This window comes from Poecile atricapillus, chromosome W, assembly GCF_030490865.1.
Source record: "Poecile atricapillus isolate bPoeAtr1 chromosome W, bPoeAtr1.hap1, whole genome shotgun sequence".
NCBI classification, from domain to species: domain Eukaryota; kingdom Metazoa; phylum Chordata; class Aves; order Passeriformes; family Paridae; genus Poecile; species Poecile atricapillus.
In genome coordinates this window covers 102,611,121-102,625,375 of record NC_081288.1, presented here as the reverse complement: position 1 = coordinate 102,625,375, position 14,255 = coordinate 102,611,121, and the positions used below count along the sequence as shown (strand labels likewise).

General features: G+C 40.4%; 1 protein-coding gene across 1 annotated transcript in view; it reads right to left on the bottom strand.

The window, feature by feature from the left end:
* LOC131591693 (ATP-binding cassette sub-family C member 9-like) overlaps positions 1–14,255 on the bottom strand; it is a 69,836-nt gene that overhangs the window by 29,449 nt on the left and 26,132 nt on the right. Inside the window, exons 14-21 of the mRNA XM_058862640.1 lie at positions 13,766–13,898; positions 12,703–12,712; positions 10,242–10,350; positions 8,980–9,090; positions 8,369–8,441; positions 6,343–6,448; positions 4,165–4,203; positions 406–444 (exon numbers count right to left, since the gene is read on the bottom strand). Coding sequence (XP_058718623.1) covers positions 406–444; positions 4,165–4,203; positions 6,343–6,448; positions 8,369–8,441; positions 8,980–9,090; positions 10,242–10,350; positions 12,703–12,712; positions 13,766–13,898 — 620 coding nt within the window. The remainder of the gene's footprint in view (positions 1–405; positions 445–4,164; positions 4,204–6,342; positions 6,449–8,368; positions 8,442–8,979; positions 9,091–10,241; positions 10,351–12,702; positions 12,713–13,765; positions 13,899–14,255) is intronic.

Genomic DNA, 14,255 nt, shown 5'->3' with positions numbered 1-14,255 from the left:
CCCTGCTTGGCTTCATGTGGAGCTTAGCTGGCTCCCTCTGTGCCCTGCCCCATCCCAGGTTAGAGAACCAAGTGCTGGGTAGAAAACTCAAAAACATGTGGGAGGAGACACCTAATGATGCCTCATACCTAAAGATCCTGTCATGCATGACAAGGAGCATTCTGAACTCCCACTGATGTCAGATGGGAGCTGAGCATCTTTCAGACAAGACAGAGATAGTGGTTCACTGGCTGGAGAAATGTGGGATCCACTGGATTTGCACAATCTATAAATTAATACCACAGTTAACAATTATCAGCATGGAAAGGAAACATGGAGATGGGCTAAGAGCACAAAGATGAGGATTTGGGGAAATTCTAAATATATTAATGAGTGTTTTATGATACATTAGAAAAGAAGTAATACCTTTTGGATGCTTCAAAAGAAGGTTCCATTTCATTTACACTGTAAATTATGGTAAATGACATTTAGTAAGCAGTAAATATAAATAATAACATTTTGTGCTAGTTTTACATACAGTGAACCTGGAGTTAATTACATATTTTAAGAACTCAGCATAAGTTTGGGTTTTTATGTTCTTGAAGGGAAAATAAACAAAGTCTAAGCAAAACCATAATACTTTTCTGAATGTGACAGTTTGGTATCTACAAGGCATAGTGGCTAAACAGGCAAATGATGTTGTTAGAAAACGTATTTTAAATTAAAGTTGTATCATAAAACCTATTAAATATTAAAATATTAATACTGCCTGGCAAGCAATAAGCTTCTCCACACAGTGGCCTGCAGAAGTTGGTAATTAATGTCAAATTTCTCCTGGAGTAAAGATGAGCATTGCAGCTACACTGTAGGATCAGAACACACTTTGAATCTCTTTGTAGCACTAAGGCTACATAAAGCTGTGCACAGCCCTACAACATGTAGATTTTCCTTGTCATCTTCCACTTCTTAAGGATCATATCCTTAAAAAATATGTTCTGAAGACCATTCAAATGGCAGCAATGACATGAATGATTTTGCAGGTCCCTCTGTTTGTTAATTGACTTTTTAACAGTGCCAAGAGCCTGGAATGGCAGGCAAAGTAGTTTTGGACCAGCAATGATGCTCATTCATGAAACATGGTGATGCATCACTGCAAAGTGCAAAACCTAAAAGAGCTTATACCAGGTAAATATAAACAGGCATTGGAAGGGAGTAGAAAACTTATGCTAAAACATTCTTTTCCTGACTTTAGAAAAAAGCCATGAACAAACAAATCGTCTTCTCTCAAGCCTAAGAACACTCCAGATGAAACACTTCAATCCTGAGACAGAAATGACTGCCTGACTACTGGATACAAGTAAGTGCAGCTGTACTCATTTGCAGGATGTCCAAGTCTAGAAAAGGCATAAAATTTCTAATAGCAAGCAGAGTCCTTGTAATGTCAGACTCATGTATTACGCATCTTCCCAAAATGCCAGAACTGAGACACATTGTTTTCTGTGCTGCACATCAGCTCTCTGAGGACTTGGGCAATTCAGGCCTCCTAAAATGCACAGTCTGTGTTTTCTTCATACACCAATTGCCAGAGAAGGTGTTGCATCAGAGGGGAATAAATCTCAGAAGTGTCGGAGAGCTACATGTTGAGGCTCAAAATAGACAGCTCCTCACTAAAACTTGGTCTCTCAGCAAAAGCTTCCAGTCTTCTCTACAATGGAAAAAAGTTACAAGAAAACAAAAGATGGAGTCTAAGGAGAGATTGAAAAGGGGCTGGAAAATAGGTGAAGGCAAACAGGAAGAAGAAATTTGCTCTACTTTTGTCAGGAGAGCACTGCAGTGGTAGAGAAAGAGAAAATGTTTTCAGGTATAAGTTTGGGAGCACCCTCTGTACTACAAGTTAACAAAAACTAGGCACAAGCCTTCAAGACTCCTTGCAATTCCATGCCAGATTTAATATGCTTGCCATGATAACCAAACAGAGCTTCTCAATGGGCAAGGACTAATTTTAGGAGCTTGGTTTGTTAAACCCTTTTTCCTTGGTTAAAAATTTCATTCCCAGCTTAATTTGACAAATGGACTTTGATTCTTCCAAATAATGAATGAGGTTTCTGTGAGAACCCACATTCACCAATAATCTCATGAATAAACACAGCAAAGACCTTTAGTGTGCTGGGGCCTTCACAAACAAGGAGATTAAGTATTTTGTTTTATTACTCTTCTGAATCTGAGAGAGTGATGTGATTGCAGGGCATGGGAGTGGGCTGAAATTGAAGCTCCTGTGATTTCTAAAAAAGATATTTTATTTGCCTGAGGGGATTAGCATTTATTTCCTCTAGTTTATTTATTTATTTATTGAAATGTGGCTATTTATACTGATTTTTAGCTGTAATATAAAATATATATTTTGCCCTAAATGGGGTGTGGTAAATTCAAGTCTGAAATGGTAAGAAAGACCAAAATAATCAGCCATTTTTATAGGATTTGAATATATATGATGAAAAAACAAACAAAAAAGAAGAAGAAAAAGAAGAAGAAAGCAGAAGAAGAAGCAGAAGAAGCAGAAGCAGAAATAGAAGCAAAGCAGAAGCAGAAGAAGCAGAAGAAGAAGCAGAAGAAGAAGCAGAAGCATGAGCATCAGAAGCAGGATGAGGAGGGGGAGGAGGAGAAGGAGGAGGAGGAGGAGGAGGAGAAAGGCGTGCCAAATCTCTGAGATAGCCCTGTAACCACAGAATGAACCATTTCCTCTGCTAATGTAGGGAGGAAATTGAGGCAAGATGAGGACCAAGCATCTACACAAATTCCATACAGGAGTTCAGAGGAATTTAGGCCTGTCCCTGCAACCAGAACTGGCAATTCTGCTGGTTTTGGCCACTGATGTTTATGTGGATGATTTTTTATTCCTTCAGTGCTTTCTGTAATCTCCTGTGGTTTTAATCTTTGGGTGAGCATTGTACTTGGCAATCCTTTTGAGGGGAGCATTGACTTTTCCTAATATTTGTCACATCCTTCTGGATTCTTGAGGACAAAGCAGGCCATTTTTGAGGATCTATTTACTCTTGTGTTTCCTGAGCTTTTCACTTAGTATACAACAAGCTGTCTGCACAGAAACCATTTCAGTGTACAAAAAACTATGTAGCAAGTGAAAGGTTTCTACTTAGTCCATCTTGGCTTGGCAGTTGGAGAAGATGGTTCTGGCTGTTTGGTTTGATATGCATGAGGGGAATACATGTCTCTGTGTGATTCCCACAAATTATTAAGAAATAACTTTATAATAAATAACTCTCATCTGAAACAGGCTTGTCTGAATGACAACACCCAGACACCCTCATGCATAAGTGTCTAACAAGTCTCTCAATCTGATTACTCACTGGGAAAACAAAAACCCAGCTCTGTGTCTAAGGATGTCACATTTCTGGGACATTGTTGCAGCCTGCAACCTCAGGATCTCGTCCAGGGAAACAGCAGGGTTCTGGGGACCAGCATGAAACACCAACGAGACGGGCTCCCGTTCATGAAACCATTTATTCAGCATGGGAACAAGTCAGGTCCAGAACAGAGAGCCCCGAACAGAGGCACAGCAGGGGTTTTTGAGGGACAGAACCCCCGAGGGTTTCCACCTTTGAGGGTGGAGTTCAGGGTCAGGGACCATTAGAAACACACCAAGGGAGAACCCCCCAGGGACTCAAACCCAATCAGAACTCCTGGGCCGCCCTTCACAAGGGGTTTGGGGTGGGACAATGTAACTCTTTGTCTCCCTGAGGCCGCTGCAACAGGACATGTCTAATATAAGTGGGAAAAACTGAGACCCAGCCCATAAGATTTTCCTTTGCCAAGTTATTTTACAGAAAGATTTACTGCCATGCTTTATTTCCCTGAGATGCCAAAGCAGTGACAACCCTGGCAGCAGGACACACTGCAGTCAGCCCCCCCAGCAACAGGGTATTTAAATCCCAGTGATGCCTGGCCAGATTGTTCCAATACAACTGGGGCTGCAATCTTATCCATGCTTACAATTAGTGTGTTGTTACAGCTGAATTTGTAAAGGAATTCACCTAGCCTGCATTTCATCCCTGGATCAGTAGTCATGTTAGTAGTCATGCATGGAGAATCACATAGAAAGGGACTTAAAAGAGAAAATAGGATCTTTATTATGGTTTTGGAAAATACAGGAGCCACTTAGTTAAATACCTGAAGTATCCTTCTGTATTCATCTGTCTGCCAGGCAGTCTGAAATTACCAGCAAAGTATAACCATTGGCATCAGCTGTATCACAGTTATAATGTGCAATGAAAAAAAAAATCTGAGGGGTTTGCTAAAAACTGAGTTTCTTGGTGTTGTGGTGATGTAGATTGCTAATCAACTGACAGCATGATTCTATCTCTTGAAAAATATTAAACTTACTTTTTTTTCACAATTCATAATTATTAAACATTTTATAAGCTGTATCTATTATGTTCCTAAGATTTCTAATTTTTCTAATCTTTCCAACATTCCATATCTTTATCTAGGAAAAATTTCAGTCTTTCTCAAATACTTCTTTCAAAATAATTGTGAGAATCTTTTCATGGTACATTCTACTTACTCTTTTTTTTTTTAAACTACTGAGAAAAACAATGTCTGATTGTGGTATAAAAAGCTTCATTGCATGTCTCGAAGAAACTAACTGTGGTAGGTCACATATTCTTCTTCCTTCAAAGCCTAAATTCATATATAATTAAACTAAATTTAGTGTAGCCTTGGCTTCAACTGTACCTGCTACTCCAGTGAGATCATATGTTTAGAATAGCAAAAAGTGAAGTGCAGCTAGAGAGAAAAAATGTCATGAATACCATCACATGAAAAGCAAAAAACATCCAGTTTTCAACATTGCTGTAAGAAAAATATGATAAAGGACGCTACTAGTCAAGGAATGGGGCAACAAAATATTGATCTCTCTAACAAGATTCCCTCTTTTCTCAGCAAAAAGATAATCGAGTTTGGCTTGGTAGTTTTAAAGAAATAGAACTGATCTTTAAAACCAAAGAACAAGTCTTGGGGTTACAGCAGATCGCTTCCACCATCTCTTCCCTGTCTAGGCTTGAAGAGTGCTTGCTGCCTCAGTTTCTGTGGGAAGTTCTCATTTACTGGTTCTGAATCCAAGGCCTGACCTCATGAGCAGTTCTTTCAGAAACAGCTTTTGCCCAGCCTTTAACTTAAAAGGTGTTTGGTGTGCTCAGGCTGGTTTTTGAGTGTACTATTGTGAAGAGTGACACTGTTGCATAGGTGAGGTTTGGGTAGGTACCAGGGAAGGAGAAAATAATTTCTCACATGTAATTACATTTTTTTTTTTGCACCAGCGGTAGCAGCAGCTCTGAGTAGAAATACATCCTTTCCTTTATGCTGGCCCCTGACACATCCCACTGGGCTGAAGAAGCTCCACACTTTCACTGGTGGGTACAGGAACAATGTGACAATGCTGACTTCAATTATAGTGAGTACTGAAGCCTACTTGATAAAAGGAATAAGCCTATGCTTATTATCCAGGTCACTTGCTAGGCCAATATATTAGATATTGAAACAGAGAAATTAAGAATTTAGGAATTAAGCATAAAGAAATTCCTGACCAGAAGAGAAGGGGAGCTGACAAGAGCAAGAAAGGAGCGAGACTGCAAGATAAGATAAAGAGCTAGAATGCACAAACAAGATGCAAAGACAAAGGCACCACAAGATAAGGGGATTCTTTGGACACCTAAGCCGGAAAGAATGGTATCAAAGTCCAAAAGGTGATCAAAGGACTAAAAGGAACCTGTGTGAGAAGACAAGGTGAAAAGTTCAGCTAAAGAGAAAACTGATGACCTCATCCCAAAGACGTCCAGACAACCACTGGAACTGACCAAAAACAACCAGTACGCAGCCGCAAAGGGGCGTGGAGCTAATTTTAATATGAAGCAAAGACAGGTGAGGTTAGGAAATGAATATGTATTAAGCATATTGTGTAAACCTAGTTTGTAAAGGATAAAAAGAGAAAGCCAGAGCTCAAAAGTGTGCATGCTTTTCGGAGATATCCCCCATGCACCACAGCACTGAATAAATTCATACCTACTCTTATAACTACTGCGCAAGTTATAGAGTTTTTCTATCCGCATATCAATATTAATCCCCAGACTAGCCTCTTTCCCTTCTTGGGACACCCTGCTCTGCCTGCTCTGAACGTGACAAAACAGTGAGAAATCCTTCCTGAGTTTGCAGGTGATGCATTCCAGAGAGGATCTGGTTAATGGTAATCACTCAACATGGAGTTCTGAGGCATGAAGTTTTACATTTCTCACAGCAAATCTCAGCCTCCTCCTTAAATGAATACAGCAATTAATAGCTATATAAACATACTTGCTCCAGTGAACTTTTCCCTCCAGGGTCTGCATCTCTCCCAATATAGCAAGGAGAAGTGAAGACTTGCCACAGCCAACTTGGCCCACAATCATTGTCATCTGACCTACAATAATAGTAAAAACAACAAAACACTTTTTAGAAAGAGAAAAAAAAAACCAGTTACGTTCTAGTTCACAAGGCTCAGGTAGATTTAGCTCTAGAGCACTTGAACTGATTCAATAATCTTTTTTGCATCCACTATATAAATGGGTAATATTGCATGTATTCATCTACGGAAACAGTAATGGATTGCAGTAACACACTAACGTCCGAAGGAATGAGACTTTTGCTCTTACCTATATTAGCATGTGTTTCACAGGACTGTGTTACTCTATGAAAGTTATTTAGGGTCAAACAATATATGGTGGGGAGTGGTTATTCAGCCTGGAGATCCATGAAAATTTGGACCAATCTAATAAATGAACTGAAATTAATTTGGACCAATCTAAAAAATAAACTGAAAGGAGACCCATTACTCTTCTCTGCTTTGCTGTACTTCTCCTTATCCCCCCACACAGATACTTTCTTACCTCCAGTCCTACTCTGCAGTGAGAACAGTGCTTCTCAGGTCTTCCCATAAACTGAACTCACTAGCTGTGCTGGCCAGTGCATTTCTTAGACTCATAGAATGTTTGTGTTGGAAAGGACCTTACAGATCACCTCATTCCATCCCCCTGCTATGGGCAGGGATGCCTTCCACTAGCCCAGGTTTCTCAGAGCTCAATCCAGACTGGCCTTGGACACTTACAGGGATGGGGCAGCCACAGCTTCTCTGGGCAACCTGTGCCAGGGCCTCACCACCCTCACAGGGAAGATTTCTTTCCTCATATCCCATCTAAACCTTTTCTCGGGCAGTATGAAGCCATTCCCCCTTGTCATGTAACTCCAGACCCTTGTCAAGAGTCTCTCTCCATCTTTCTTGTAGCCCCCCTTTAGGTACTGGAAATTTTCCAATTAAACTTCTCTCCAGCTGGGAAGCCAAGGGCTTATTCCTTCCAAAAGAGGCAAACTCTGGCTCACCCGGTCTGTGAACCCAAGGCCTCAGACTGTAAACTCCTTGGAGCAAAGACATTCTGCTGGTGACACTTAATGCTACATGGAAACAAATCATACAGGCTTTGGGGTTACTAAATTACCATGTGACAGCAACCTAAAGTAATACTCTATTTTAAAACAAAGCCCTTGATAGGAGATCAAAATAAAACATAAGACTATTTAATAACATGAAATGCCAGCAGACAGTGTTATGAATATTACAGCATTATCAACAAGAAAAGAAATAAAATTATTGTTGTTGTTATTATAATAATAGAAAATAACGGTTGCTGCTTTTCACAGTTGCTATGCAAGTATTCCAAAACAAATCAGCATTTTGTAAACCTATGGAATCCCTAGCCAAAGACACAGAGGATGTAAGGAATTTCAGGAATTCAGCTTGATAAAGAGGGATTTATTGAGAGACAAAATAATTAAGGATTTTTTGACAGAAAAACTCCATCTTCTGAATGAAAATAGTTGTGAACTGGAAGACTGTAAGTTGATAAATGGTGGGAAGAATATAATACATGAGTGTTGCTGAAAATAACATACTGAGTTAGATGGACCCTTGGTTTGAATGAGTCTGGAGTTCTCTCTCTTTCTTTTTCTTCAATTTCTCTGTTAAAAATAATAATGATATTTTTTCAACTATCGTTTCATGTATATTCTAACTCTTGACTTAGTTTGTGCTATTATAGAACTATATAAACTATACTATTACAGAACTATATAAACTATATAGATATATAAAAGCCACAGAATTTATCTAATGATATTACTATATGAACAATATAGCTTATGACCTTGTATACACTTTTAACCTCTATTTTTTCTTTAAAAATTCTAAATGTGTACCTTTGTGCATTTCAAAACATCAAGAAGTGGAATTAGTAACAATTTGGCATTATATATTTCATTATATTTTTAAGGTGTGCTTTCATCCTACCTGTTGGGATTCTAATGTTTATGTTGGACAGTGTAGCTAAACCACTTCCCCATGAAAAGTATCCATTGGTCACCTACAAAACAATTACCACAAATCAGATATTTAAACACAGGAGGGGAAAAAATTAAAATTATTAATTTAGATTTAAAATACCTTCATAAAATAAATCTGTGATTAATAGACATGGTGTTGTACGGTTGTACACACAAAGAAAAAAGCAAGCTAAGTTTGTAAATAGTGCCAAACCCCAAAAAATTGTGAAAAAGAAAAGATAAATACACAAATGTACATAATGTATGTAAGGCAAGAAAGGGATGATCTTGAGCTGAGTTCTGTTTACCAAATACTTTCATTCTGTCAAATATGAGACTAAAGACTTGGACATTAGGTTCATGATGCCTCTTTATATCCTGAGAAGACACTAAATAACTGTAAAAAACTGGTCTGAAGTCCACTCTTCTCACTGTAAATTTGCCTAAAGTGCTAACTTATTTAACAGCTTGCTCTTGCCATGGAAAATTTGAAAAAAGGGCAGCAATTGGGCACCATCAGATGCTGTTGCAGGAGGATCTGCTCCCTATTTTCAAGAGGGAAAACATTTTCCAAACTACCTTAATGGCCACATCATCAATCTCCAGAGGTCGTGTGTGCTTCCTTTTTGGCTGCTCGTAGCTTTCAAGCTGATACCTCAGGGGCTGCCTCCTATTGATGGCCTTGGTGTGCTAGAGAGAGGTGAAAACAGGAGAAAAGTTGGAATCCTCATGAGAAGACAGCATTTGGTGCCCTCTAAAGCAAACAATCCATTCCCTTTCCTACCACCATTCCAGCTCAGGAGAAGCAGCCAGTGCTTTTCAATATGTGCTAATACAGATACACCACTGTCATGCACACATTTTAAATGTTTTAATCACCCTTAACTGAAGCACAGAAAATATTGGGATTTTTGCTTCCCATGCACAACCATCCCAAATTTCATCTTTAACCATCCTTCTCAAACCCTCTCCCCATCATCTACAGTTTCTGTAGCACTAAGCAAAAGGAGGACAGGAAAAATAAAATAAAAGCTGAAACTATTTCATTTTCGTTTGTCTTGTTATTATTGTTAGCCCAGAAAAACAAGAAGGGTGTTGTTTCAGGTTGTCAAGCTAAAATGAAATTTACTTTGTGCTAATCCTATCTTTCTATTGCCATCTTCAAGTTTCAGTCACCTCTCAAATTGTACAGTCAGTTTGAAACTGTTGAAATATATAGCTTAAGAAAAATGTCAAAATGAAAAAAACCCCACCTTTTCCCAAATCATCTTTGTTGTGTTTTTTTTGTCCTCAAATTTTACTCAAACTCACTCTATGTTTAGTACTCCAGAAATAGCACTTTGGAATTAATTCCTATTTCACAAAGTTTGGTGTTGTTTTTTTCCACCTTTAATTCTGAATTACCCAAAGCACAAATGTTCCTCCCTAAGGATGCCCAGTGTAAGATGGGATGTACAGGCAGTACATAATATAAACTCCATAACCACAAGAAATCCACCCAGGCCTTCTAGAAAAATGAAGAAGGTTGAATTTTAGTAATATTTAAATATGTTGGCATCTTATGGTTGGTTTAGGCTGGTTTAGGTTTGATACATTTTAGGTTTTGGTTTAGGTTTGGGTTTTTTTGCTATTGACACTTCAGCAATACTTAAGTGTGTTTGGGGACCCTTCATGTCATAAGAACACAGAGATTAGGACATAAAAGAGGTAAAACTAGTCAATGTTAGAGCCAGCCAGGCTAGAAATAAAAGCACTCAGGCTCTGTCAGCTTGGCCACTGGGCTTGTATGGGGCTATATGGCCTCTCTGCTTTGAAATTCAGGGTCATAAAGCAGAACTTACAAGTCCAGTGTGCTTCTTACAGGATTCATAAGGTACAGAGCTGTCCCCCCCTCTCCAGCTGTCATCTCCAATCTCGTCACTCAGCAGAAACTCATTCAGCTTCTGCACACTTGAAAGAAAGCAGGACAGTGAATTACATAAAACCAGGTTTTCACGAATACATTTCCTATTTTGTGCAGTCATGCCAGCAGGATTTATCAGAAATGTTTCAAAAGAAGTTTATGGGATACTTTCATCTGCCACCCTGATGGCAAATGAAGATTTATGTGTGTGGAAGAAGGATAGATGAAAATATTTAAGCATTGTAGCGGTAGCTGGGAATGAAGAGTAGAGCAAGTCATGAGGGTGCCAAGGGAACTCCATGGGAATGGTTTCCCTCTTGGAAGGCTTATGTCTTCTGTGCCTTTCTCAGGACGGTGCAGGCAGGGTGCAGAAATAAGTCATTCACCCACCTCCATCCTCTGGAAATGCCAGGGCAGTGGGTGCATCCTGACACAGCTTTTGCTTCATATATATATTAACAAAAAAGACATTAGAGCTATTAGAGACTGTCCAAAGGAGGATGGTGAAGGGTCTGGAGGGGAAGCTATATGAGGAACAGTTGAGGTCACCTGGCTTGTTCAGCCTGGAGAAGGGGAGACTGAGGAGAGATCCCACAGCAGTGCTGCAGTTTCCTCATCAGGGGAAGTGAAGGGGAAGGTTCTGCAGCTTCTTCATGAGAGGAAGCAAAGGGGCAACTACTGAGCTCTGCTCTCTGTGACCAGTGACAGGGCTCAAGGAAACAGCATGAAGCTGAGTCAGGGAGGTTTAGGTTGGATATCAGGAAAAAGTTCTTCACCCAGAGGGTGGTCAGGCACTGGAGCAGGCTCCCTAGGGAAGTGGTCAGAGCCACAAGGCTGCCAGAGCGCAAGGATCATTTGAACAACCCTCTGACACACAGGGTGGGATTCCTGGGGTGTTCTGTGCAGGGCCAGGAGCTGGACTCAACGATCCTGGTGTGTCCCTTCTAACTCAGCACATTCTAGGATTCCATGGTTCTATGCATTGCATTCACAGGGGTGGGGTACTGCACACCTCAGCACAGACATGGCCAGCCCTGGAGACACACAGCAACTTTTTGCCTAGCTCTTAAAATTGTCCACTGGGAAACAGTGCACAGGTTCAATTCATTCTTCATCAGAGAAGGATTTGATCCTCTTTCTGTCCCTCTTCCTTTCAGAGTGCTGTAAGGACCTGGTTCTTTATCATTCTGGGGAAGGGATGAACAAAATCACACACCAGTCATGGTGAAGCTATTACCTTGCAAAAACTAAAATCAAGGTACATTGGGCCAGAGACTGAGAAAGCAGGAGGATATATGCCTTCAGATCAGTGATTTGAACATTATTCTGCAAATGGGTAAGTAGTGCATCTCAAAGCCTGTCTATGTATTTTGTGTTAAATTATCAATACACCTTCAAGCCACAGAGAGACAGGTTAGCAAGAAAGCACTGCTGTCATTATTTCCTGCTGCCGGCATGCCTGTTCCTATCTCCTCTCTTGAACAGAAAATTTATGTCCCCCATAAATTCTGATGTTTCCATATCAGAATTTCAGTCATACATAAGGGGCTAAGAAAGAATTTATTTTCTCGTAAAAGATACAAGACCTTGTTTAGATCATGCACCTAAAATGACACCAACTCTTATTTTGCATTTGAATGAGGTACCCTCAGAAGTTTTAGTGACACTAGAACTACTTTTGAACAGAAGTTGAGATTCTTACCAAAGTATAAGCTCTTAATAACAAAAATAATAAGCACATATTCATGTATGTATTTGATTGAGGATAGAGCTATGAAGTGGCCAAACACATATTCTTTATCCTTCACTTCTGGGGACATGATGTTCATGGGAGAAAGATGTTAAGAAATGAGTTTGACAAAGGATGCAGTTTGTTTTGGAAAATCTGGACTTTAAATATTGCCCTGAGGGGTGGCCAGCAGTGTTAAGGAAAATGTACACACCATTTTGATATTAGGGCTATGCTAAACATAGTACAGAGATGTGGAGGCTTGGATGATTTATAGAGGAGCCTGAAGATTTTCCACTACTCAGAAATAATTTTCAACCTAGGGAAAACATCTCATGTGGCCTTGCTCCTGCTGCTGCTGTGATAAAAATCAACTCTGTTTAATTATTTTTGTTTTTCAAAGTCACTGTGTCGCTGGCAAATGACAGCTGTGGAGCCTGAAGTCCCCTAGACTGCTGCTTGGTATTACCATTACCCACCAAAAAGAGGCAGTGACAGCACAATATTTGCCAATGTGCCTCAGCCTTGGCATAAAGGAATGATGTTTCTGGGTGGGAAGATTAGTTCTGTCTTCACATCCTGCTAATGCTTGGCATCTGACACTCTACTGCCAGCCAGGTATCATTTTACACCTCTTGGGACATCTTGGCAGTGTGTAGGTCTGCATAACCACACTATGACTGTGACTTTGTCCTTACAGGCTTCTGACACAACACCCAAAAGCCTGGAATTTTACTTATACCAATCTTCTCCTTCAAGATTAAGTGTTCTACAGCCCAGCATGAAGGAAGATGCTCTCTTGGGCTGTTTTACAGAAATAAATACTTGGAACAGGATGCAGGACATCATTAAATTCTCTAAATTATAGCCCAATGTACTTTATGTGGAGGTAGGGTTAAGCCAGTTACTCTTCCTTGCTTCAGCTGGGCTGGTCTTGCTAGAGAGGCTCTCTCACCCCCTCAGTGCTGACAAGAGCCCAGAGAGTGCTAGGGAAGAGCAATGGTGGGAGTGTAAGAGGAGGAGCATCTCACAATTCAGTGCAGCTCTGAATCCAAACTGCTAAAGTTAGTGAAATTGTAAAAAACAATGGAACATTAGGAATCACAGAATCACAGAATAGCCTAGTTTGGAAAGAATCTTAAAGACCACCTTGTTGTTATCCCCCTGCCATGGGCAGGGACACCACTAGCCCAGGTTGCTCAGAGCACCATCCAACCTGGCCTGGGACACTTCCAGGGCTGGGGCAGCCACAGCTGCTCTGGGCAATATGTGCCAGGGCCTCAGCATCCTGACAGGGAACAATTTCTTCCTGATACCCAATCTAAACCTTTCCTCTGTCAGTGTGAAGCCATTCTGCCTTTACCCTGTCACTCCAGGCCCTTGTCAAGAGTCTCTCTCCATCTTTCCCGTGGGCTCCCTTCAGGCACTGCAAGGCCACAATGAGGTCACCCCAAAGCCTTCTCTTCTCCAGGCTGAACAATTCCAATTCCCTCAGCCTTTCCTCCCTGCTCTGGCCTGGCTGCAGCAGCTCCCTGTCCTTCCTGTGCTGTTTCTTTGTCTCTGTGTCATGGAGTAAAAAAGAAGGGTCACTCTGATTTCTCTCACATCTTCAGTATCAGAGTCCCACCTCATAACACTCTTCCACGTGAGCAGGTGGAAGCAACCTTTTCTGGTACTGAACATGAATTTTCAGGAGCTGGAGGAAGGAGAAGGACCACTTACCTCACGATGGCCCTTGACTGCAAAACGAACCACGGTGGACAGCAGGAACAGAGGTGTGACCAGAATGTGGAACAGTGAAAGGGATGCAAATGCCTGGGCAGGCTGCAATGGCTTGTCATTGGTGTATGCATAAGTCACAAAGGTCTGTCACATCAGGGAAAGAGCATGTCAGGACAAGCACTATTGAATTAGATGGACAAGGACAGCAAGCAAAATATTTTGCTCAGCTAAAGCTAATAGCTACCTCAGTTCACTGGGAATCAGGATAAACTGAAGAGAAAGGTGTGTTCTGTTAAAGTGAAATAGATTTTAAAATCTTGCCAGTGATTTCAAGAGGTTTACACACTGAAGAGTGAAAAAGTTTTTCATTGTAAAATCTAGCATTTGATTACATTTTTGATTACAAATTTGATTTGTAATTGAATTTAGGGTTTACAGAAACACACAACACCCAGAAAAAAAGCCAGTAAGAATCTAACAAATCTTAGGGTTTTTTTTTCA